The sequence below is a fragment of the Asterias amurensis genome, chromosome 21, assembly GCF_032118995.1.
Source record: "Asterias amurensis chromosome 21, ASM3211899v1".
NCBI lineage: Eukaryota > Metazoa > Echinodermata > Asteroidea > Forcipulatida > Asteriidae > Asterias > Asterias amurensis.
Genome location: NC_092668.1, coordinates 6197794 through 6224957, shown reverse-complemented (window position 1 = coordinate 6224957; position 27164 = coordinate 6197794). Strand labels below are relative to the sequence as shown.

The 27164-nt window shown below is 38.3% G+C and overlaps 2 protein-coding genes across 2 annotated transcripts in view; one reads left to right on the top strand and one right to left on the bottom strand.

Annotated features, from left to right (window-relative positions):
- Positions 1 to 27164, bottom strand: part of LOC139952848 (carbohydrate sulfotransferase 14-like) — a 76973-nt gene that overhangs the window by 34038 nt on the left and 15771 nt on the right. The window lies entirely within an intron of this gene.
- LOC139952846 (Golgi-specific brefeldin A-resistance guanine nucleotide exchange factor 1-like) lies at positions 16794 to 26742 on the top strand. The gene is made up of 8 exons (XM_071952103.1): positions 16794 to 16833; positions 17330 to 17526; positions 18627 to 18774; positions 19236 to 19468; positions 19974 to 20087; positions 20367 to 20547; positions 21600 to 21716; positions 22116 to 26742. The coding sequence occupies exons 2-8, from the start codon at positions 17422 to 17424 to the stop codon at positions 22418 to 22420; spliced, it is 1203 nt and encodes a 400-aa protein (XP_071808204.1). The 5' UTR covers positions 16794 to 16833; positions 17330 to 17421; the 3' UTR covers positions 22421 to 26742.

The following is a 27164-nucleotide window of genomic DNA, read 5'->3' as shown; positions in this document are numbered from 1 at the left end:
ATTTCATGTATTTTTATATACTTGACGAATAAACCATTCAATTCAATTCAATTCAATTCAATTGTCAGGCTCCAACTCTTTGGTAAATAAGGCGAAGAAGTGTCTGGAGATGTTACCGCCAACAAGAGATGCACTGAAACTTCACACAGCATAAACTAGGAATACATGGACGTCTCATCTCTCACACTGACACAGACACAGACACACATGAGCTTAAAAGAAAGAATGGGGTTACCTGCAAGACTACCCCTATCTCAGATGCTTGATTTGAGCTAGTTTTATTAGGGTGCAAATCAAAGGGCACCAAGTCAAACTGTAAAACTATGTCAAACTGTTCTGCGTGAATAGCATACAAGTACCTTTTTGTTTCATTTTACCACATAAGAAAGTTTGATATGATTTTTTTTAATGCCTTGGTATATTGACCATTCAAAAAAAAAAGTTGTTTTCAAACAATTATATGCATTGCTGGGATAGGAAGTGCAAAAACCGTATTGTGCTCAAGATACGCACTTTTTGAGAAAATTGCAATTTAAGAGTTAGTTTTCCTACACGTTTGTGTACAAGACAAAAGATTAACTCATAATTTCACAGACTTGGCATGTCAATTTCATGATGAAACTATATTAAATGGATAGATCTGCCGTCTGGGGTAAAATTAGGCGCAAAAAATCAAAAAAATTAAATTTTGACATTTTTGGCATTCTTTGACCTCAAAATGACCTTACACGAAGGTGGAATTTGATTGTTTTTTTTTCACAAACTGGCTGGGTACATTAACCTTTCAAAGAAAAAGTTGTTTGAAACATTCATATGCACCAATGAGCTGGGGAGTGCAAAAAATGCTGGTATACTAAAAAAGTAAACTTTTCAAGATAATCACACTTTTACGTTTTGCTTTTCTATACGTTTGTGTACAAGGTCAAAGTTTATCCGTTAATTACATACGTTTGTCATATCAACATTAACGTAAAAATACATTTTATTGATAGATCTATCACTTGGGGTCAAATTTTGTGAAAATTTCAAAAATGCAAAATGTTTGCCTTATTTGAAATTTTGACCTTAAAATGAGTCGTTAAGACCCCCACATGAAGGTGGTATTTGAATTGTTTTTTTCTTCTCAAAAACTGCCTGGGTATATTTACCTTTCAAAAAAAGTTGTTTGAAACCAATATATGCACCAATGGGGATGGGGAGTGCAAAAAGAATTGGTGTACTCAAAATGTACCCTTTTCAAGATAATCACACTTTTACACTTCGTTTTGCTATACATTTGTGCACAAGGTCAAAGTTTATACGTTAATAACATACGTTTGTAGTATCAACATAAAGTTAAAAATACATTTTATGGATAGATCTATCAAATGTAAATAAAATTGACACAAATTTTGAAAATATTGATTTTTGACCTTGTTTGACCTTTTTACCCAAAAATGACCTTAAAATTCAAAATCAAGCTGGGCATCCACCCTAATCGTCTTCCCGAGCCCATGATCCATACATCTAGCATGGATGCCAGCCATTAACAAACTATGCCGTCCAAAGTGTAATTTCACACTTTGGCTGGCCTACTATAAGTTTTTTTTATGCACATTTTGTTTGTTTTTGTTTTGAAAAGGGGTTATTTTAATAGATCTCAGCCAAAAAAAACCAAAAAACTGAATGTCTTGTCTGAATGCCTTGACCAAACTGTTTCATTAATGTTTTGTGTATTTCATCAGCAGAAAAAACAATTGATATTTTACATTCATGGCGGCCATCTTAAAATAAAAAATAAAAAGCCCCTCCTCCTTCCTTTTTTTTGAGAAACCCAGACACTAAACATGTTTCTTTTTTTTACTCGGCCTTATTGTAACAAGTGTAAGCCATCAAAAAAAAAAAATACAGGATCGAAATTGTGGGTGTTTAATAACCACATTTTAGTTATGAAACGGATATTTAAAATAGGCATACCTCTCAATTGCACCGCTTGCTTCATAGGAGAAGAAATGGTCTAAGCAACATTTTTCGCTGGCCATTAGTTTTTTTTTTTTTTTTTTGCTGAGATCTACTAAAATAACCCCTTTTCAAAACAAAAACAAAACAAATGTGCATAAAAAAAAAACTTAAGAAAAAAAAGGAGGTGTCCTGTAAAAAGGAAGCGGGCGGGGACGTTAAACATTTCTATTTTTCTATTTTTACTTGGCCTAATATTTGCTTTGGGTATTTACACACCCACAGAGCCTATTTGAGAACGCTGTGTACAACTCTAAATTGGTAATTGGTGATCACAGTTGGTAATTTAATCCTTTTATACAGTCGAAAAGTTTTATCTTATACAAAATGACAAGTTCTCTAAGATGTTGTTGTTTTCGCAATCTTTTGTTACCTGCTGACTATGTAGACTGTTTTAGAACTGCATTGGTGTGTATCAACTATATATCAGTTGACATATTTAATAATAATCTTGCACTTCTTTGGCCCCCCAAATTTAATCATTGCCCCCACTTGCCCCACCAAATGAAAATGTCTAGTTACGCCGCTGCTATGAACTAAAACAAATATAAAAAAATACCTCCATTGTAAAACGGTAACTTGTCAAGGACAAGACTTGGAATGTGTCTAGGCAGCTATTTTTAAACAAAAGATGAAGAGGAGTCGGTGCTTCATTATCATTTCAATTTAGAAAATAGATTGACGCTCATCATCACAAGAAAGCCAAACGTCTTACAAAAATTACCCGCAACGAGTTTTAGATGTGAAAGAGAACGTTCCATCAACGTGTCAATGTTATATTAAAAAAACCTCACACAGAGACGATCCTCTACGAATCCCGTGAAGCACGAACTCGTTTGGCCACCATGCATTTTAACAGCTGAAGAGGGTGTGCCTAGAGGCTCGACACAAGGTGTGGTTGTTAACAACTCGCTAATGTATACACCACATCTTGGACATCAGACAACCCGATTAGTTCTGTTCAACATGTCTGAAATTCCAGACATGGGGAAAACATAAGAGATTTGTGTTAAATAGTTTCACCCAAAGATTCATACCCAGCGGGTGAAGGGAAGCTTAGCTCATGTTATATCCTTTTAAGTGCATTAGGGTGTTCGTGAGCCAAACATCAATATTCCAGGTTGAGTATACAGATTTAAACACATAAGGGAAAGATGGAAGGTACGAACTACCAAGACGGACTGAAGTGTCCGAGAGCCTAAATTAAAGACACTGGACACTATTGGTATGGCTGTCAAAGACCAGTCTTCTCACTTGGTGTATCTCAAAATATGCATAAAATAACAAAGCTGTGAAAATTTGAGCTCAATTTGGTCGTCGAAGTTGCGAGATAATAATGAAAGAAAAAAAACCTTGTCACACGAAGTTGTGTGCGTTTAGATGGTTGATTTCGAGACTTCAAGTTCTAAATCTGAGGTCTCGAAATCAAATTCGTGGAGAATTACTCTTTCTCCAAAACAACGCCACTTCAGAGGGAGCCGTTTCTCACAATGTTTTATACCACCAACCCGTCTCCCCATTACTCGTCACCAAGTAAGGTTTTATGCTAATCATTATTTAGAGTAACTACCAATAGTTTAATGGCAGTGCTCTAATAGTAGAGCAGAAGTGTGGTTAATTTATTACTAACTTGATTAATTATTACTATTCTATTACCTATAAAACATAATGATCCAAACTATGTGTAACTCTTTGGTCAAGGCGGCCGATACCCATGCTTTGAATATTAAATACTTATGAAATCAGATTGATGTGTGAGTGTTATTATTATGTCGTCCGATAGAGTAAAAGTATTTTTCATGCGTATACGCAAAGCGAAGGAGCATAAAATGCCGGGTTTTATTTTGTTTTTATTGCAAATTTCCCCGCATGTTTCCATCCCCAAGGCAAACACTAATTGACAATAATGTGTAGATGGGGGACCCTGTAGTTGTGTCGGTTTCTATAACTACTTTTGGTGGTTTTTGTGGGTCAGATTTGTTTCGGTGCATAGAGATGGGTTCCCGGTTTATCATCTTCAATATCATCTGATGCTGTGGGTTTTTCTTTCTTGCAGTTTTTCCGTGTGTTTTCACGGTTACCACATGGTTACCAACAGGCAAAACACACAAACACCGCAAAAAACAGCAGAAAAATGCACGCGGCATCCGACTTCTACTCTACATTTTATGGGAAGTAGAGTCGGGCAGCACGCAGTAATCGCGCAACCAGCAGAGAGCACCCGCTGCAACTCGACTATCTCACTGCGTGGGACCATAAACGACTTGTCCACAATTCTACGATTAGCGCAGAATTTGGCGATAAACAGAGCTATGAAGTTGTGCCCTGTGGTCTTGAAAGAATTTTGTACACAGAACGTGTAGGGAACCCGTGGGGGGATGGGTTATCACTTACGGGCGCCTTTTCCTGCCGCCGATAGCTTCATTCGACGGCGGGGTTTCAAGACAAGTGCGAACGTTATACATCTTGTGGAGGTTTCAATCGTCATATTTCCGGATACTGAAATGGAAAATAAGTATGTTTAAACCTAAATGTTCACTCATATTGTATACATGTACGTGCTTACTATGGTGTTATAGACAGGGATGTGAATGTCAGTGAAGACGTTCGATTTCAATCGTTGGTTTCAATTTGTAAATTAGCACGACATGTACGTCATACATGTATCTGACATAGCACGACTAAGTATAGGGCCTACTGACATTTAAATGATAGTGATTTTACAGGCAATCTAATAACCTGGCATGCTCGGCGCTTTATTGGGTTATCCTTGCATATTTTTGTGTCCTATTTTTATTGTGTTCTAAATAAATTTATCTTATTCCATCTTCTTTCTTTCATTGTTGTCTATGTATTTTTGACATGTTTTTATCCAAATAAATTCGAATCAAATCAAATCAAATCAAGTTCTGTCAATGATAGTAAACCTGGCATGCTGCACGGTGTGTTTGCACTGTGTGTACTTTATTAAGCACCAAGTTGGGTATTTCATAGAAGCCCAACGGAAATAAGCCAAAGATATTGGCTTATTATTGGGTTATCCTTGTTTTTTTTGTGTCCTATTTTTATTGTGTTCAAAATTAATTTATCTTATTTCATCGTCTGTTTCTGATTGATGTGTATGTATTTTTGACATGTTTTTATCCCAATAAATTCAAATCAAATCAAATCACGTCAATGATAGTAGCTTGGCATGCTTTGCGCGGAACCCCTCTGTGCTGTGTGTACTTTATTAAGCACCAAGTTGGATATTTCATAGGAGCCCAACGGAAATAAGCCAAAGATATTGACTTTATTTGGTTATCCTTGGATATTTTGTGCGTCCTATTTTTATTGTGTTCTAAATTAATTGATCTTAATTCGTCTTTTCTCCCATTGTTGTGTAGGTTTCGATCGTCATAATTTAGGATACTGAAATGAAACTTAAGTTTATTCTTATGTACTTATGAACTTATGGTAAACATATTTACCATGGTGTTGTAGAAAGGGATGTCAATGAAAATTATTGCTGGATGTCGGTTAAGACATTCCGTTTAAAGCACTACATCAGAGGCAATTTGTATGTACATAAAAAAGGTTGAACGGCTATAAGCGCAGAATTTGGCGATAAGCAAAATAGGGTATGCTTGCGGTGCCTTTTCTCGCCGCCGATATGCTACGGCTGCGTCCGATGTCGGGTCTCGAGTGTCACATCTTGTTGAGGTTTCAATCGTCATAATTCCGGGTACTGAAATGAAACTTAGTATATTTTTATAAACCTTAAAATTCACTTATTGTGTACGCGCTTACAATGGTGTTGTAGAAAGGGATGAGTGTCAGTGAAGACGTTCGGTTCCAATCGCCATTTTCAATTTGTAAATATAACACGACTATAGGGCCTACTGACATGTTATTGATAATAATTTTATAGGCAACTTGATAGTAGCCTGGCATGCTCTGCGCGGTGTCCTTCTGTGTTGTGTGTAATTTAAGCACCAAGTTGGGTGTTTCATAGGGACCAAACAGAAACAAGCCACAGATATTGGCTTTATTGGGTTATCCTTGTATATTTTTTTGTTTGTATTTTGAAATGTTTTTTATCTGAATAAATTCAAATCAAACCAAATTAAAGTGTTGTTCTCGGCAGGGTATGTAATTGTAGTATATACACTAATTGTACAAAGACTGTGGTGTCGATAATTATTTTTATTGATTAGTCTGGTCCGTGTCATTTGTTTTTTCTTTTTTCTTTTTTTCTTTCTGTTTTTGGTTGCTTTTGTTTTTTGTCCTTGTTGTCAAAGTCCTTGTCTGTCTGTTGAAATCACGTTCATTTCTGTAGTTATTCTCTTCAAGTTCTATACATTGCATCCGTCCTTCATTTTTATGTTCATCAATATTTGTTTTCTAGTGTATGCTTAAATTGTTATTGTCGACATAAAAAATAAATGTTCATTAATTGATTGATTGATATTGTGGGATGTTTTTAAGGAACTGTTATCAGAGGATAATAAATTTGTTCTACCACGGTCATTGGTGCAAACATGTTCTTGTTGGTCTACATATGTTATTTAATAAATAAAAGTCGCTGTTAATATTTATAAGCGACTATATTGGTTTACATGAGTTTCTTCATAGAGAGACTCCCTTGTTTGAGTCAGTTTGCTAGATGTCAGTGAAGACATTTGGTTCCAATCGTCTGTTTCAATTTGTAAATATAACACGACTATAGGGCCTGTTTATATTTTTAATGATAGTAATTTTATAGGCAACTTGATAGTAGCCTGCTGCTCTGCGCGGTGTACCTCTGTGCTGTGTGTACTTTAAGGACCACATTAGGTATTTTATTAGGACCCCAATGGAAATAAGCTTTATTGGGTCACCTTGGATATTTTTTTAACCTTGGGATGTCAAGAGATGTTCGGACTGAACACCTAGTCAGTAGGGAATGCCAGTCTTTTATTGGCTCAATATTCATGTAAATGTTAACGTTTTGATAAAATGGCTTTATAAACCAACCCTCTGCTTTGATGAAATTGTAAACTGTACACGGGGCAGTGTACTGTAGTATGCACAGACACACGTCGTGCGTGGCGGTGTATGGCGTGGCCATCTGTGGGACACACTCACACCGCACAAACCAGCGCACTGACCAATCGACATGCCTACGATTGGCGTAAATTGGTGTATTTTGTTGTTTGAATAAGATTATATTAAGAAATATTAAGATGTGTATTATAATAAACAAACAGGGTTGTCAGCAAAACCTTTGTTTCTTTTTAAAAGCTCAATATAAAGTAAGGGGGGCCAAATTGACACTTTTCAAATGTGGTGGGGGGGGGGGGGGGGGGCAACGGCCCCCTGATGTCACTGCCGTTCATCCTTCGCACTTATTGTTAGACGTATTTTTTTTTAGAACAATGAGAAAAAGATGTGATTACCATTGGTGCTACAGCTTGCTATAGGCGAAGAGGTAACGGCCCCCGGGGTTCCGAATTCCCTGCATGAGGCATGCTCCGGCTCCCGCCGGGTAGTTAATCTAAAACACAAATGTCCCATTGGGGGGCTAGGACCTGATTATCCTCAATGAGCATTCCTTCTACACTATTTTTGCACAGTCTGGCTCTGTAGTGTTGTTATTGTTCGATGTATAAGGGAATTGAGTGGGAACCAGACGCGTAAAAGGTCCCATTATGCGGCTAGGACACATTTCTCCTCGTTTAGCATACCTTCTACACTATTTTCTGCTCAGTCTGGCTCCTGTATTTGTTATTGCCTTTTTGTATTTATAAGGGTATGCTGGGGGAGCCAGACAAAAACGGACCTATAGTTGGTTAGCTTCGGTACATGCGAGCAATGGGAACAAAAATTCCGCTGAAGATTTGCATGCCTGGTTTTCGCTTAATCAAAATTGTCGATAATATTAAACAAATTGTGATATCAACATTTTCTATATTTCGATATGATTAAAAATGTTACATCCGCGGTATCTATCTCAAAAAAACGTTGTGTATTAAGTATTTTCGATATATCGACGGACGTTATTTAGCTGAACAGTCAAAAACAAATATGGTTATGCGGATGTTGGTCAGTTAACTGGTTAACCTTGTAACTGTCACTGTTAAATAGTCTCTACTGGTAATTTTTTGTGGGTTGGTTCTGACAGAGTGAAATAACATTTTGAACTCGTGTTGTAGACAAATTTTAATATTGTCTTCGCTTCGCGTTTTTTTTATCCACTGTTTTCTCTTTTAAATAAACATTTTATTTGGTTCTAATTCAGTATATTTATGTCATCAGCCAATTGAACAATAAAAACACATTGTGCCAATCTCTTTTTTATATGACCCTGGATTATTTCTTCATTTTTATATAACTGCTTAATTATTTGCTTACTGATTTGTTGGTTTTCCTGTAACCTTGTGAATGTGAAGCACTGTGAGAATTTATGTAATACCTTAAATAATATTAAGAATAAATTACTTTTAATTTGATTCATTTGTTGAGTCCTACGTGGTGATGACGTTGTTAGAGAACTGTTTCTTCCTCGGAGTCATCTGTTTTCTGATCATCAACTAACTTTCTATGGATCGCAGTCATCTGTTTTTCTCAGCATCAACTCACTCTCATGGATCGTTCTCCTCTCCAACCACGACAATTTTGGAATGCCGAAGTCACCCACCTCATCTATTATTGGCCATGGATGTATGAACTTGGACCACTGATAACAATTTTCTTAGTGGTGTCAACCATTAGGCCCCTCGTATATGGAGCGCTCTACGCGGCCAAGGGTATCGATCGGTTTTAGTTAGGTGTAGGTGGGCATTAAATATCTTATACACTTTTACCTATGTTATCATTGTAATGTTAACAAAACTTTATTCCTAAAACAGGTTGCCTGGATCCAAAGCTCCGTCCTCTTCCCTGGTTACTAACTGTATTCTTTTTGTTGTCAAGCAGGACGAGGCTCTTTGACGTATGGAGCGCTCTACGCGGCTAAGCGAATTGGTCGGTTCTAGTTAGGTGGGCATTAAATATCTTATACACTGTTACCTATGATATCATATATGTAATGTTAACAAAACTTTGTTTCCTTAATAGGTTGCCTGGATCCAAAGCTCCCTCGTCTTCCCTGGTTACTAACTGCTTTCTTTTTGTTGTCAATCAGGACGAGGCCCTTTGACGTATGGAGCGCTCTACGCGGCTAAGCGAATTGGTCGGTTCTAGTTAGGTGGGCATTAAATATCTTATACACTGTTACCTACTTTATCATATATGTAATGTTAACAAAAAATTAGTCCCTAAACAGGTTGCCTGGATCCAAAGCTCCCTCGTCTTCCCTGGTTACTAACTGTATTCTTTTTGTTGTCAATCAGGACGAGGCTCTTTGATGTATGGAGCGCTCTTTGCAGCTAAGCGAATTGGTCGGTTCTAGTTAGGCGGCATTAAATATCTTATACACTGTTACCTATGTTATCATATATGTAATGTTAACAAAACTTTAGTCCCTAAACAGGTTGTTCCAACTCGATCCTACTCTGCGGTAGTAGTTGTAGACTGGCACTCTACCTAACAAGTTTCTATGATACTTGGGAATATGGGAATATATTGAAGGGATACAAACTCTTTATGAGGCGTTGACGTTAATAGCGAGAAGTCCATTGATCCAATAAGAGAACCTACGGTGCGGTAGTAGGTAGACTGGCACTCTACCTAACAAGTTTCTATGATACTTGCAAATATGGGAATATATTGAAGGAATAGGAACTCACTCCGGTGCAGTGACGTTCTGAGCGAGAAGTCCGATCGATCCACTAAGAGAACCTACTCTGCGGTAGTAGGTAGACTGGCACTCTATACGTAACAATGTCCTATGATACTTGCGAATATGGGAATATATTGAAGGAATAAGATCTCACTCCGGTGCAGTGACGTTCTGAGCGAGAAGTCCGAACGATCCAATAAGAGAACCTACGGTGCGGTAGTAGGTAGACTGGCACTCTACGTAACAAGTTTCTATGATACTTGCGAATATGGGAATATATTGAAGGAATAAGATCTCACTCCGGTGCAGTGACGTTCTGAGCGAGAAGTCCATTCCATCCAATAAGACAACCTACGGTGCGGAGTTAGGTAGACTGGCACTCTACCTAACAAGTTTCTATGATACTTGCGAATATGGGAATATATTGAAGAAATAAGAACTCACTCCGGTGCAGTGACGTTCTGAGCGAGAAGTCCACTCGATCCACTAAGAGAACCTACTCTGCGGTAGTAGGTAGACTGGCACTCTACGTAACAAATTCCTATTATACTTGCGAATATGGGAATATATTGAAGGAATAAGATCTCACTCCGGTGCAGTGACGTTCTGAGCGAGAAGTCCGATCGATCCAATAAGAGAACCTACGGTGTGGTAGTAGGTAGACTGGCACTCTACCTAACAAGTTTCTATGATACTTGCAAATATGGGAATATATTGAAGGAATAAGATCTCACTCCGGTGCAGTGACCTCAATAGCGAGAAGTCCGATCGATCCACTAAGAGAACCTACTCTGCGGTAGTAGGTAGACTGGCACTCTACGTAACAAATTCCTTTGATACTTGCGAATATGGGATTGTAGTGAAGGAATAAGAACTCACTCCAGAGAAGTGACGTTCTGAGCGAGAAGTCCATTCGATCCAATAAGAGAACCTACTCTGCGGTAGTAGGTAGACTGGCACTCTACGTAACAAATTCCTTTGATACTTGCGAATATGGGATTGTAGTGAAGGAATAAGAACTCACTCCAGAGAAGTGACGTTCTGAGCGAGAAGTCCATTCGATCCAATAAGAGAACCTACTCTGCGGTAGTAGGTAGACTGGCACTCTACGTAACAAATTCCTATTATACTTGCATTATGGGATTGTATTGAAGGAATAAGAACTCACTCCAGAGAAGTGACGTTCTGAGCTAGAAGTCCGATCGATCCAATAAGAGAACCTACTCTGCGGTAGTAGGTAGACTGGCACTCTACGTAACAATTTCCTATGATACTTGCGAGTATGGTATTGTATTGAAGGAATAAAAACTCACTCCAGGGAAGTGACGTTCTGAGCGAGAAGTCCACTCGATCCACTAAGAGAACCTACTCTGCGGTAGTAGGTAGACTGGCACTCTACGTAACAAATTCCTATGATACTTGCGAATATGGGAATATATTGAAGGAATAAGAACTCACTCCGGTGCAGTGACGTTCTGAGCGAGAAGTCCACTCGATCGACTAAGAGAACCTACTCTGCGGTAGTAGGTAGACTGGCACTCTACGTAACAAATTCCTATGATACTTGCGAATATGGGATTGTAGTGAAGGAATAAGAACTCACTCCAGAGAAGTAAGGTTCTGAGCGAGAAGTCCATTCGATCCAATAAGAGAACCAACTCTGCGGTAGTAGGTAGACTGGCACTCTACGTAACAAATTCCTATGATACTTGCGAATATGGGATTGTAGTGAAGGAATAAGAACTCACTCCAGAAAAGTGACGCTCTGAGCGAGAAGTCCATTCGATCCAATAAGAGAACCTACTCTGCGGTAGTAGGTAGACTGGCACTCTACGTAACAAATTCCTATGATACTTGCGAATATGGGATTGTAGTGAAGGAATAAGAACTCACTCCAGAGAAGTGACGTTCTGAGCGAGAAGTCCACTCGATCCACCAAGAGAACCTACAGTGGGTAGTAGGTAGACTGGCAATCTCTTGTTTATTTTTTTTTTAAGAATCTTTTTTGTTTTTTCAATGACATGTTTTTACCAGTTTTTGCCTTTTTTTAAATTTCCCTGAACAACATTTTTTTTGTGTTTGTGTACAGATGGTGCCGGTTAATTGTTCATTCCACTTATCTTAACTCTGTAAAGTTAAGAAAGAGAAGTCCACTCGATCCACTAAGAGAACCTACTCTGTGGTAGTAGGTAGACTGGCACTCTACCTAACTAAACCCTATGATACTTGCGATTATGGGAATATATTGAAGGAATAAGAACTCACTCGGAGGCAGTGATGTTAATAGCGAGAAGTCCACTGGATCCATTAGAGAACCTACTCTGCGGTAGTAGGTAGACTGGCACTCTACCTAACAAAACCCTATGATGCGAGGGCTTGAGAATATGGGATTATAATAAAAAATAATAAAAACTCACTCCGAGTTAGCGACGTTAATAGCGAGAAGTCCCCTCGATCCACCAAGAGAACCTACAGTGGTTAGTAGGTAGACTGGCACTCTCTTGCTTTTTTTTTTAAGAAACTTTTTTCAATTACTTGTTTTAACAGTTTTTACCTATGTTTTATGTTTTAATTTTTGTGTTTGTGTGTAGATTGTGCCGGTTTATTGATCATTCCCCTTTTCTTAACCCTGTGTAACTAAATAAATATAAATGTTGTCGTGTTTTTGACTGTCTTTTAATGTCTTTAAATCAGATTTGATGCCCGACTCAAAGAGTTACCGGTACAATGGCAAACAGTTCTCAAAGAACCAATTTTTACTAGAGTCGGCTAGTCAAACTTTTGATACCAAAAGTAAATTTTTTTTTTACCATGGCATGTTTAGTCATATTTGATACCACATTAATTTTCCGTGAATGATGCAAAACACGGTTACTTTTATCGTGGGGGTCAAAGGGCTAGGAACGGCCAGGAATGTGTGAAGTATTGAGAAACTTCTCACCCATGAAACATTCTATATGGCCAGCGTCTCAAATAGCCTCTCCTAGTCAAACTCCTACTGCCCGGCTTCCTGTGCTGATCCCTGTTTAGAACAGTGGGCAGAGGTGTGTTTTAAGTTAAGCAAATGACAGTACGTGCCAAGAAAAAACATTGACCAAATCAGCAGTTTGTCACTAACGAGAGGGTTTTTAATGAGAAGTATTGTTTGTTTGTTACTTTCAGGTCACATTTCAAGGTTCAACATATCCAGTTACTAGGAAGGAAGAAGACAACGGGAAAAGGATTCTGTTTTGACATTCCTGCTATTTATCTGCTCATAGAGAAAATAGAGGTGAGACAACATTCTCATTTAACTTCAAAATGTTACTGATCTTGTGAAAAGCGCTTGTAACCGTTTATAAAATGCATATGGTTGAAAGTAGAATATAACTAAGCACATTATCCCCCGCAACTAACGGGACTAGCAAGCTTGTGGGGTCAAATTTTGTACTCCACAAAATGGTTGAAAAGGAAACCACACGATTTGGAGGCATATTCTTGTGGCTGATTATATTCTACTTATAAAATATCTTTCTTACCATATGCGTTTCATTAAAAAAACATAAACGCTTTTTATGCACCAAGTTGCCTTACCCAAGCAGCGTGTCCCTTTAAAGTAAACTTGAAACACTTTTTTCTGATGGTCAATTGATAGCAACAATTGAGTGTGATATTAAAGGCAGTGGACACTATTGGTAATTGTCAAAGACTAGCCTTCACAGTTGGTGCATCTCAACATATGTATAAAATAACTAACCTGTGAAAATTTGAGCTCAATCGGTCATCGAAGTTGCGAGATAATAATGAAAGAAAAAACACCCTTGTCACACAAAGTTGTGTGCGTTTAGAAGGTTGATTTCGAGACCTCAAGTTCTTCATCTGAGGTCTCGAAATCAAATTCGTGGAAAATTACTTCTTTCTCGAAAACTATGGCACTTCAGAGGGAGCTGTTTCTCACAATGTTTTATTCCATCAACCTCTCCACATTACTCGTCACCAAGAAAGGTTTTATGCTAATAATTATTTGAGTAATTACCAATAGTGTCCACTGCTTTAACCTATATCTGTTAGCCTTTTTCAACGTTTAAGCCTGGTTTCATCATTGTTACCCAAAATGACGCTACAGGCAAGGCTATGCTTTGTGTGGCTGTGATTGGTCAATGAAATACTCTTATAAGAAACTTTTAAGAAACCTACATATAAGAATCTTATTAACATCTTATAAGAACCTGTATTGAGCAGTCTTATAAGAATCTTATCAGAGTCTTATAAAATTCTTATAATTTTCTTATAAGTATTTTATTTGTAAATTAGTAAGATCTTAAAAGAATTACACCAGGAACTTGTAAGAAACCTTAAATAATCTTATAAGATTTTCAGAATGTCTTTTTAAGAATCTTGTAAGAAGTGTGTACCAATCTTATGAGAATAAGATTTTTAGATGAAAAGTGTACTTCATTTACTGTGAGGCAAGGTCATGCTCAAAATATCAGACCTCCCTAAAGCAAACCAAATCAAATCTTGAAACAGATTAATGACCAAACAAATTTTCAACATCGAGTTAAAAATGCTGAACTAGGATGAAGCATCAATTTTATTTTCAAAAGGTCCAGCCATTTTTTTAAATTAAACTTACAGGGTTTGAAGATAATGATGATAGAAAGCTTCTCATAAAATATAACTCGCTGAAGTGCTGTAATTTTTGAAAAATTAGTAAAACAAGTCACAAAATTTTCTTCTCAGTGAGGCGAAAATTATTTTAGCATGTAAAAACCCATTAACCAGTTTTGATATTATACCATAAACATAGCATAACTGGTTAAAACTATTTAACATGCTAAAACTGAGACGAAAATTATTTGTTTTACTCATTTCTCAAAAACTACAGCACCTCAGTAAGTAAAAATTTCAAGGGAAGCTTTCTACTGTCATTTACCTTCAAACTGTGTAAGTTAAAAAATAAACTTTCAACAACAAATTCACAGCAATTGAAGACAAGTGATGGTTAACATTGTACCAAACTGCTCAACAATGCATTTCATATTCTAAGACCACTTTGAGCATTTAGGGTTTTGTTCAGCAAGCCACTGAAACATGCAGTTGAAAGATACCAAAGGTGTCACTGTACACATCTTGGTATGAGTAAAATAGAACATTGTTGACACATGGTCACTCGAAGTTAAGGATTATGTTTGTAAACATACATAATTTTGTGAATTTTAAACATAAAGACTTTTTGTTTTAAATAACCTTTGGGTGGAACTTCTGATGTGTGATCCTCAGAATCCTTACAAATTGAGAAATTGGGGGTTGCCAGTCAGAAGCCATGCACCCCTTTGCCTTGTTTAATATTGGAAATAAATAGTCCCTTTCCAATAAGGTGATCCCTTTGTTGCCGCTTCCAGTGTTGTATCATAAACGTGGGTTGGGTCCAAGGCTAAAAGGCAGTTTTTGGTTGTATGGCTTCTACATGACTGGCACCCTAAAACAAGGATATCCAGAGGTCGTTGGTTCAAATTTCGCTCAAGTATTACGTTATCATTGTTCAACTCCCAGCCATTTAAAATTTAACCCATTCAGTATCACATACAAAATTGTAAAATATTGATTGTTCATTCATAAATACCTCAGACAGTTTCGCTATTCCTATTGGTGGAGAGCGCGTCACGTGGGTATGTATAAACCTTTGTTTATGACCGGTAAAAAGTGTTAATTCATGGGCGTGACAAGCGACCTTGCACCTGTTCTTATAAGACAGTTTCTTCATTTCTATTGGTCGAGAGCAACGGCTAAAACAGTTGTGCCACATCACGCGATATGCGCGACGCCCACAGCATTCCCTTATAAGGAGTAGTTTGAGCTCAAATTTTCACAGTTCTTTTTTGTTATTTTATGCATATGTTGAGATACACCAACTGTGAAGGCTAGTCTTTGACAATTACCAATAGTGTCCACTGCCTTTAAACAAAACACAACTGTATGCCCATAAACATGTTTCAAATTTGTCTGTTGTTACTCACTGTTTTGTAACTAAACAAAGCACTTCAGATTGACACACAGTTCTCTCGGTATAGCAGCAATTTTCTTGTACTACTACCATGAGAGCAGATGTGAGTGGTTTGATTCCACTGGTGCTTAGTTCAGGATTTGTGAGTTGGGTAGTGTCAGACCAAAGATATACCTTGGACAGTGAACTCTTCAAACATAAGAAATCTAATCTAATCCAATCTAATATAATCTAATCTCTTTTAGGAGCGCAATCAGACAGCGAGGTCTCGGTGGGTATAGTGTCAGCGGCGCATCAGACCAAGGATACACCTCGGACAGTGAGCTCTTCAAACATAATAAACCACATCGAACCATCAGTGAGCCGGACGTCTCCACATTGTCGGATGATAGGGTCATAAAAGTAAGTTTTAACAATACTATTCTTGTAGTCAAATAGTTATCTAACTTATTAGTTGAACAGTTTTGATAGTAAAAATTTACTTGGGCAGGATTTGAACCAGCAACCTTCAGTTTAACACGTCGACGCTCTACCAACTGAGCTACGAATGTATCTAGCCCTATTTTGGCAGTCTCCCTATTTGTCAATATCTCTGTTCCGGGTGCAAGTCAGATCCCTTACCACCTTAAGCTGCGCTCCAAATGCTCTTTCATAGACAATATCAACCTCTACCCTCTGAGGTACCGTCTGAGGTACCCTCTGAGGTACCCATAACCCTGGGTGAAGAGAAGCCATTATAGTAAAGCATCTTGCTCAAGGACACAAGTGTCACAACCGGGATTCCAACCCACACTCCGATGACTTAAGCTTGACTTCTAAAATGCTCGAACATGACACTCTAAATTCTTTTGCCCCCCCCCCCCCCCCCCTCTGTAGGTGAACCAGGACAGCTCCAACAGAAGTTCCCACTCCAAAGATGTCACCAAACCTCACAATCAGTTCAAGATTGCCCTGGACCAAACGTTGAGTCACCACGACACTAAGGCCTTGATGAAATGCTGCGAGTCTCTGGCGTTCTTCGTCAGAGATGCTGCTCACGTTACTCCGTCAAACTTTGGGGCGTGTGTCCATGCCATCAGGAGCTTTGTAGAGGCTACCGTGAATGGAGGTAGGGATCCTTTGGCTCTTAAAAAGCAGAAGCATCTTTAAACCATGCTCATTGTAAACAAAGATGTATGAAATATGATTTACATGTAGAAGTTTCAGCTTCATTGGTTGACAAGTTTTTGAAAAAAAACCCAGAAAGTTCACATAGCAATGTTTTCAAGAGTGTCACGTAAATCTGTTGTACATGCTAAAAGAAGTTTCGTCTCCTCAGACAAAAAAAAAGAGAAAAGTATGGGACATTGTTTTACTCATTTCTCAAAAACTACAGCACGCCAGCGAGTATAACATTTTAAGCGATATAAAATTTCAACTTCCGGTTTAAATCGGAAGTCAAGTTTTAATGGGGTCATACACTTAAACAAAAACATCAGAACAAATACAAGAGGTGAACATAGTGCGTGAACACCTTATAGAGTCACCTTCATCTCATCTAGATTATAGAGAAGTACCATTTTTCACAATTAGCATTTCCGCCCTGACTTTTGTTGAATTTTCAGGAAAGTTAAAACACGACAGACAGAGGAAACCCGAGCCATCCAAAGATCGGAAAAACTCCAAGTTGTCGCGGAACCAAAAGCATAAGAAGAACATGGCCAAGACGAACTCTGTCCCGGAAAAGATGTCCCTGATGTGTGACCTAGAAGACGGAGAGGATGAAGGGCCGCCTGGTGGATATCACTCACTCTCAATACAGGTCAGTGATTGGTTGATTTGCTCTTTCTTAATAGTTTTATTTAATTGGTTGGATGATAACTCACTGCAAATTGTGGGAGGTGATTGGTTGATTCGGTCTAGGTAATGTGATTTGATTGGTTGAACGCTTAGGAAGGGATTACTTTTTCTTACTTTTTCAGAATAGTGGCTGATGATTGGTTGAATTTAAAAAAGAAGGGTTTCCTCAATGATAATTGGGCTGTTGGTCGTCAATGAAAGTATTACCAATGAGACTTTTGGACGGTCCTTTTGTACAGGTCTGCGCGCTCTCAGACCTACGTGCGCAATACTGAGCATGTGGGCGCATGCTCAGAGCTGCAAAAATGGACCGTTATGCTGCTGCCACCAGCGTCCTAAAAGTTTCCTATTGAATTATATGTAGTTGACAAAGCATCCAAATGGAAACATCACACCAACTTTTTGTAAAGAAGCCAATGAAGAAATTTCAGTTTTAGAAGTGGGAGGAAAACCCCTATAGGAAAATCCCACGCAGTCAGGTAGAGACTGTTAAATCCAATCTACATGCAAGGCTCAGGTTGGGGAATTGAACCGGGGTCTGCAAAGGTGAAAGGCAGGGAAAGAAACCACTGAGCCAACCTGACTGTCATTAACCAACTATCATTTCGTTTAAAGAAACATTACAGAATGGGTTTTTGCTAATAAAATAGTTGCTGGCAGTGTAAGCACTTTATGTAATCCACCATATACATAGACTGACAAACCAGTAGAAATTTGAGATAGATCGGCCATCTGGGTCATTAGAGAATAGTGAAAAACCGATTACAAATTTTGCATTGTATTGATGCCAAAATAAAAATGAATAAAACACTCACTGAGTGATAAACTCTGAACGCAAAGTTAGATTATTTATTTCTCATCAAATACATGCATGACATTTCAGACAGAAATATTTTATGGGATGTTTTCAACTATCATCAGAAATAGACCGTGTGATTTTTGTTTCTACCAGTTCTGTAGAGTTCCTTTAAAGCAAACTTGATTTTGAAATATTATCTTTGTAACTATTGAAACTCAAAGCAATTTTTCTGTTATTTTTCAAATTTTCGATGTTATTATTAGTTATTGGACCTGATGCACACACTTCACACGAGGGCAGCCTCTATCTTCAGCTCGTGGGCCGAGGAGGAACAGAAGGACGGAGCAGGGAGTACCATCGATGCTGGCGCAAGTGCATTATGGATAAAATGCTGGTGCCCACTACTACAAGGTCGGTAATCATGACACTATGTAAATCTGACCATGCAATCAATCAACATTATAAGAAGAATGCAGGGTGGATTTCACAAAAAGTTAGAGGATTTGGGTACCTTTTGTCGTAACACAAAACACAATGTCCTTTGATTTACGTTAAACTTTCGTTTGAAGATCATTTGAGTAGAAAGCTAAACCCTAAAATATTTCTTGCTGAGGTGCTGAAGTTTTTTGAGGAATGAATAAAACAACGTCTCGGAAATACAGTTTAAATGCTGAAATAGTTTTCGTCTCCTGAGACGAAAATTATTTTTGTGACTTGTTTTACTATCTTTATCTTCAACCCCTGTAAGTTTAATGTAAATCTGTGGATATTGTGTCTTGTGTCATACAAAAAGTACCAAGACCCTCTAATGACTAATAAAATATTGAATTGAATTGAATCAAAGGTAATTTTGATTGATTTCGTTTTTGAAGGTATCGCAAGGCTTTGCTGCGACATCCGTCGACAGGTCCGCATGCAGGCTCTGACCTACCTCCAGAGAGCTCTCCTAGTCCACGATCTCCAGACCCTTTCCGCCGTAGAGTGGGAGTCTTGCTTTAATAAAGTCCTCTTCCCGCTCCTGGCTAAGCTCCTTGAGCAGATCAATCCTCTGGATCCGGTGGGTCTTGAGGAGACGAGAAGCAGGGCTGCTACGCTACTCTGCAAGGTAAGGCCTGTGATAACCATAAGACTCAAAACCTTCCTGATAAAATACCTTGTCTTCCATTATCAGGCATGCAACTCTTCCGCTGACCTGAGGTTTTACCAAATTCATAAAAAAGAAGTCTGCCGTTAAGAAAAAACTTTGCATAAACAAAATTACGCTGCATGAAAAAAAAATCTGCGCTGGATGGACAAACAAGTCCCGCAGAATGAAACATTGCTTGTTAAAAAAAAAAATGAAGGTACAAGATTCTGGCTCAGCACAGTCTGGCTCTGTAGTGTTTCTTATTGCTCTTTGTATAAGGGGATGCGGCAGGAACAAGATGCTGTAAGGGCCAAATATGCGGCTAGCTTCCGCTATTTTGATCCACACTATCAAAAGGAAAAGGTATATAAGCTTGTTGTTTCTCTACTATCACAGCTTGCCATTGCTTGGTACCGAGTAAGTTTGTATGCTAACAATTCTGTCCAGTGCCTGTAAAATTTTATTTTGTTTGTTTCCCTAACAGGTTTTCTTACAGCATTTGACACCCCTTCTATCTCTGGCAACATTTACCGCTTTGTGGCTTACCATTTTGGACTTCATGGACAAGTACATGCATGCTGACAAGAGTGAATTACTGGTTGGTACACTTAGAATCTTTTTATTGAGTAACTTTGTGTTTCCACGGATACCTCGGGTTCAAACCCAACTCCCGTCAGTTTGTCTCCATTCAAACCAATCTTCTTGACAGTTTCCAGAAATCTTTGATTTCTTAACCCCCCCCCCCCCTGAACAATGTATTACAACATAAGGGCTAGATAGCTCAGCCATTATATTAATCCGGACCCCTCAGGTTTCAAAACCAACTCTCCTCAGTTTGTCTCTGTTGAACCCCAAAGTTCTTAATTTTCTTCTGCAGTATGAAGCAATACCCCAGTCACTCAAGAACATGGTCCTTGTGTTGGACACTGCCAACGTCTTCCGAACCGACCCAGGATCCGAGAGGGGGAAAGATTGTCAGCTCTGGGTCTTCACCTGGGAGAGGATCGACTGCTTTCTGCCGGGACTCAGGGATGAAGTCTTTAAATGTCACGAGCCAGGTAAGTGGTTGAGAATAAATTATTTTATTTTTAAAATTGTGTGGAGATTAAATTGTGAATATAGAGTTAGCTGTTGCAAACTGCCAAATATCATGGCTCTGCTTACCGCCGAGTTCTGCGCTGAAGATCACAGTCACAAATTTCTGCGTTAACTGTGTAAGTGAAGAATTCGGAGTACACACGCGCGCAAGCCTAAATTCCCTGTTAACCCTTGAAATACGCTTGACGTAAGCGCAGAATTCCCTGCTCCTGCAATCGCAGATTCTTTGTTCCTGGGCCCAGTATCATAAAGCCTGTAAGCACAAAAACCTGCTAAGCACAGAATAGCATTGCTTAAACAGAAATTGACTGGTGTCCCACTCAATTTTTGCTTAGAAACTTGTCAAGCAGTATTTTCTGCTTAACAGCTTCATGAAATTGAGCCGCGGAGCAGATTTCACAAAGCAATAAAATTCATCATAAGACAAATTTTCAGTATTACCATAGTGGTTTGTATTGTGACATCACACTTTACTTTGCAAATACGATTGATTTGCAGTTAAAGGCAGTGGACACTATTGGTATTTACTCAACAAAATTATTAGCATAAAACCTTACTGTGTAACGAGTAATGGGAAGAGGTTGGTAGTACAAAACATTTTGAGAAATGGCTCCCTCTGAAGTGGAGTAGTTTTAGAAAGAAGTAGTTTTCCATGAGGTTAATTTCGATACCTCATATTTAGAATTTGAGGTCTTGAAATCAAGCATCTGAAAGCACACAACTCCTTGTGACAAGGGTGTTTTTTTTCCATTATTATCAGAACTTCGATGACCTATTGAGCTCAAACATTTACAGGTTTGTTATTTTATGCATATGTTGAGATACGGCAAGTGAGAAGACTGGTCTTTGACAATTATCAATAGTGTCCAGTGTCTTTAAGATCAATCTTAGCTCTTTGTGAAATCGGCCCTAGTAAGCAGAGCTGTTTGGGTGCAACGCCCCACCCTTGAAATCTGGTTGAACTCATGAAGACCTTTTCTCTTTCCCTCGAACTCAAACTTTTTTTGAGTAGTAAACAGAGATCCAGCACCGAGTAGTGCCACAACAAACGCCCCTACACCCGACGGAATCGTCAGAGATGGGTCACCAAACGAGGAGCAGCCAAGCACAGTGGATACAAAGCCAGAGGGTAAGTCGGCCATCTTGATTTTCTTCCATTATGACCCTTTTCAAAACCACACCCTCGGCTCCAGATTCGGCTCAGGCTAGCTTGGCCCCGTGTTTGTTATGACAGTTGCGCGTGCTTTGCAGAAGTGCTCAGAGAACAGAGCCTGATGCCGAATCCAAAGCCGAAGTCGTGGATTCGAAAAGGGCCTATGTAAACCAGACCGATGCCAAGAAAAACACTTGTTCTGGTGCCTTTATGTTTCTCTGTCCATCATCATCATCTGGGATAAATTTCATGTAGCACAAAAAGTAGCTCAGGAAAAACAATATTTAATGCTCACCAGAATAAGGTTCCAGCCAAAAAAGTATGTCACATTTTTTGAATCTTGTTTTTCTTTCTTTGATCTTGTTTTCGTCACAGAAGCAGACCCTCCAACCCCAGCTGCACCTGACACAACGCCCGCTAAATCTGACCCGCCCTCGACAACAACACCCACACCCATCACCACCCCGACCCAAACGGTAGCCAAGGACGTCAATCCGGTGACGAGCCAACCCAACATCATTCTCCAGCCGCCTCTGTCTTATCTAGGATCCCTACCGGGGGGTCAAGACGCTAAACAGGCAGGTCCTCTACCCTTCCTCCTTAACCCAGCCATCCTGAAGGGGTCACCCATACCCATTGTCACTCCAATTCTCCCTCAAACGGAACCCTCGGCTAAGTAATCAGGAAATTTGTTGAATTCACCCCCTAGCATAACACGAAACGCTGCAGGGACGCTGAGGTAGAAAGAACATCTGTCGTCCAATGATTTGCTTCCTTTGACCCCAGTGAGGGCTTATTTTGACCACCGTGAGGGTGCTTTTTGAGTGTATGACATCAGGTGCAATGGGTTTATTGAAAGACATTGCGTCAGTGCAAAACGTTGTGTCTCAATTGTGCTAAAATGTTGTATTGGGTAGGAGAACGCTCCATGCACAGACTTCATCACCTTGTTCAAGCTAAATTGTTGCATCTTGCAACAAAATTATCCGTGCAAGAACATCTTATCTCACACACACAAGTCTGTACTAAAACATCATATCTCGACAAAATTCCTCCATTCAAAAACATTGTATTATTTATGCTGTGTGTAAAATTTGTACATTTATGTTAATTTAAGTTAGATTTGACTTTTTGACACTTTCAAACTTGCGCATGACGTACATGCTATTTTAGGAGATGCGACGTGTTTGCACTGACGGGAAGAACATAAATTTAATGAAGTAGTAAGGATCACGTCACAAGATGTCTACGACATGGAGAAGGTTGATATTGAAGATGGAATTCAGAAGTTGAAGCCATGCATAGGAGAGAGACAATTGCATTGATTTGCATTGTGACGTCATTTATTTTTCGTGCGGTAAGCAGCGGAAGTTTAGCATGCCTTTTCGTGTGCTTACGGTTAGCAGCGCTATAAAATAGAAATTGCACAGAAAGCACAAAATTGGCTGCTAAGCAGCTCTTTAAAATTGGGCCCAGATTACTGCATGAAGAAGGAACGGCTATGGATATGGTTAGCAATTGTACGGATAGAAAACATGTTGGTAAAAAAAAGCGCCAGAATTTAGGTTAGATGAATGTCGCGAGTCTGTGTAACACAGTAAAAGTGGATTAATCAGTGAAATTGTAAAAAGTTTGGATTGGTGGCGGAAACGCTGGCAAGGATAATACGAAAGAGGTAGTGTTTATAAAAAAAAAGTATACTGAGTAGTCCGACAGTACTCTTAATGAACAAAGACGTCAAATCTCAATCTTGTTTAAAGACAATGGACACTATTGGTAATTGTCAAAAACCAGTCGTCTCACTCATTGTATCTCAACATATACATTAACAAACAAACCTGTGAAAATTTGAGCTCAATGAAAGAAGAAATACCCTTGTCACACGAAGTTCGTGTGCGTTAAGATGGTTGATTTCCAGACCTTAAATTTTAAATCTGAGGGCTCAAACTTAAATTTTAAATCTGAGGGCTCAAAATCAAATTCGTGGAAAATTACGTTACTTCAGAGGGAGCTTTTTCTCACAATTTGTTACACTATCAACCTCTCCCCATTACTCGTTACCAAGTAAGGTTTTATGCTAATAATTATTTTGAGTAATTACCAACAGTGTCCACTGCCTTTAGATGTTATACCTTGGATCGGTCGAGTTGGTCTTTGAAAAGTGTTTGAAACCAATGTTATGAAATCAATGTTATGAAATCAATATGGTTAGAAAGATGTTTTAAAAGTAGAATATAATGATCCACACAAACATGCCTTGGAATTGCATTGTTTTCCTTGAACTAACACAGCACGCCATTTTGTGGAGTCAAGCAAGGGAAACCAAGCAATTTCGAGGCATGTTTGTGTGGATCATTACACTCTACTCTCAAAACATCTTTCGAACCATATCCATTTCAAATGCTTTTCATAGACCAACTCGGCCGACCCAAGGCAATGTGTCCCTTTTAACTTCATACACAAGTCTAGGGAATGAAACCGAGGCTCTTTTCAAATAGGCTGATGCATTTGGAATGTTATGATTATACATGCAATAGTACAATAGTACAGTCCTGAACTAGGTTTAGATTTGTCAAAGGACCTGTTTCTCTGAAAGACAAAATGTGACGTAAACAAAAAGTGACTTTGGACGTTCGTTTATATGCTAAAAAAAATGAATGAAAATACATTTTACAAACTTTTAGACTAACAAAATTGTTTTCTTTATTATTTATCTCTGCTCATAATTTGGAACGAGAACACAGTTTAAAGAGAAAGTTAGTGCCAGATGGTTTTTCTTTTAAATCTTAAGAGGCGTTGTGAAAATTTTAATCTCAGTGCAATTTTTAATTGTCAAATCCAGTCCAGTGGTTTTTAGCTTTGTTATATCCAGTGCTTATGTTATTCAGGCCAAAAGTGATTTTGTTTGTCGGAAGAGTGAAAGTTTTCACTCGTTTATTATTTGCAAAAAGTATATCGTATACAAAAATAGTGTTGGTGTCTTCACAAAGTGTTATTTTGATTAATTTAGAAAAAAAAGTATGTTTAGACTGTTGTTGAGGCACGATGGATATTAATAATATGTTGTAATAGTAGGAGAGTTTCATGAAATTTTTAATAGCGTTGAGATTGAGTTAATTGTCCAAGTTATTCCCAGTCATTTATTCAGGTCATTTATTCCACAGAACGCATTGCCTCCTTTAAATAAAGGCAGTGGACACTATTAGTAATTGTCAAAGACTAGCCGTCATAGTTGGTGTATCCCAACATATGCATAAAATAACAAACCTGTGAAAATTTGAGCTCAATCCGTCTTCGAGTTTACGAGATATTAATGAAAGGAAAAAAAAAAAACCTTGTCACACAAAGTTGTGTGCGTTTAGATGGTTGATTTTGAGACCTCAAGTTCTAAATCTAAGGTCTCGAAATCAAAATCGTGGAACATTACTTCTTTCTCAAAAACTATGGCACTTCAGAGGGAGCCGTTTCTCACAATGTTTTATACCATCAACCTCTCCCCATTACTCATCACCAAGAAAGGTTTTATGCTAATATTTATTTTGAGTAATTACCAATAGTGTCCACTGCCTTTAACATGGTTTTGCCCTTTACAGCCCTTTAACTTGCTTCTTTAGGAAAACAATTTCATGACTTTGTTTTCCTTTGTTTTTCCTTTAATTGTCCTAACCCTAGTAGAATAATGATCTCTATTTGAATTGTTTTCACATTGCCAATTAAGCAATTCATACACCTTTATTAATAGTATTACGAGCAAGAAGTGTTCTCACTGTCCATTTGTTTTTATTATTTGTTAACACATTAGGTTATTAACTTGTCTGGTCATCGTCTTTTTGTGATGAACATGTAATTTCTCCAAGGAAAATTGCCCCAAAAATGTCAGACGGTTCAGTTAATCTTTTTAATTATTTGAATTCCACTCAAAACAAATCTTCAAATTTCACTTGCTGCGTGTTGTCTCATCAAGGTTTATGTACACTCAGGTTCTGATAGCCTTGACAATGTTAGCCTTTTGTCACGGCCTTTGTGGCTTGGAGAGCTGTGATCCCAAGAGACTGGAACGGGAGATGACGCAGGAGAGTGGCCTCGCCACTCGATCACACCCGACTCAGGCGCATGGTCTCCTATTCCAGTGGCTCTGCTGTTTACGCCACGAAGGCCTTGATAAAAGGCTTTGACAATGCAGGAAGATTATTGTTATTTTGTTAAAACATTTGAGAAATTACTCCACATCTGCTACTGAAAAGTTCCTGATAACATTGTTAATTCACTCAATAAGTTGGACCCCAAGTCATAAATCTTCAACCAGTGGCGTTTTACATAAGCTGCGTGTTGTAAATTAATAATAACTACTTCCTATATAGCGCATTTTACAATAACGCATCAATGCGCTTTACAAAGTGCCCTTGGGCCCAATGTCATAGAGCTGCTTAGCACGGAAATGTGCTTAGCATGAAATTTCTTTCTTGATAAAAACCGGATTACAAACCAAATTTCCGTTTCTTGCATATTGCATGTTACTGTTATTCAGCTGTTGTTTGCTTATTCTGAAATACATGTGGAAATTTGTTTGGTAATCCTGTTTTCATCAAGGCAAAAATTTCACGCTATTAAAGCACATTTTTGTGTTTAGCAACTCTGTGAAATTGACCCCGCGTCATTGGGCTGATAACATTCCTGTATAATAATAATAATATAATGTCAAAGCCCTCTGTTGATAAACTGGGTTGTTTGACTGCAATTGTTACAATTTGAACTATAGGATAGAATATTTGATAATATTTATACATTAAAACTAATGGATGGCAGAAAAAGAAAAGAAAAAAGCATAGCAGCCCAAACTAACCCAATTTGCTTTACATGATAATTATTCAATTCTTTTGCCAAATGTATCATTCATTTCAAAGAGATGCTAGGTGATTGGGATGATCTTTGATGTTTCTCAACTCAAAGATGTAATTCTGTAAATATTTCAATAAATAAAAATATTTGAGGTGTGGGATGAGGTCTTTGAGGTTTGAATTCTGCTTAATAATTCAGTTGACAACAATCTTTCTTATTCCACCAGGTCTTGGTCCAATTTTATAGAGTTGCTTCAGCACAAAAAAATAGCTAAGCATAACAAAGTTACACTTACCAGAATAAAGGTTACCAGCCAAACAAACATATCACACATACAACTTGTGACTGGTTTCCTGCTCATTGCTGCTTAGCAGAAGTGTGCTAAGCAAAGTTTTCTGACATTGAGCACAAGGTTGCAGTTTGTTACATTTAGTGAATGTTGCAGTCTCCTAGTGACAAGACTACATCAAAGAAGTTCAAAAGCTCTTCGGTAATACTGGAAAGGCAATGCAGAAACCCGCTCTTATTTCATATCGTCAGATAAAGTCTTCAAACAATGCACAATACTAATACCATTTGGTTTTT

What these genes read in the sequence shown, in the direction of transcription:
- LOC139952846 (XM_071952103.1), top strand. Translation starts at nt 17,422, where the DNA reads ATGGCCAAGACGAACTCTGTCCCGGAAAAGATGTCCCTGATGTGTGAC. An exon ending in CTGACAAGAGTGAATTACTG is followed by an intron (nt 20,088 to 20,366) that starts GTTGGTACACTT and finishes TTTCTTCTGCAG; the next exon opens with TATGAAGCAATACCCCAGTC. An exon ending in CTTTAAATGTCACGAGCCAG is followed by an intron (nt 20,548 to 21,599) that starts GTAAGTGGTTGA and finishes TTTTTTGAGTAG; the next exon opens with TAAACAGAGATCCAGCACCG.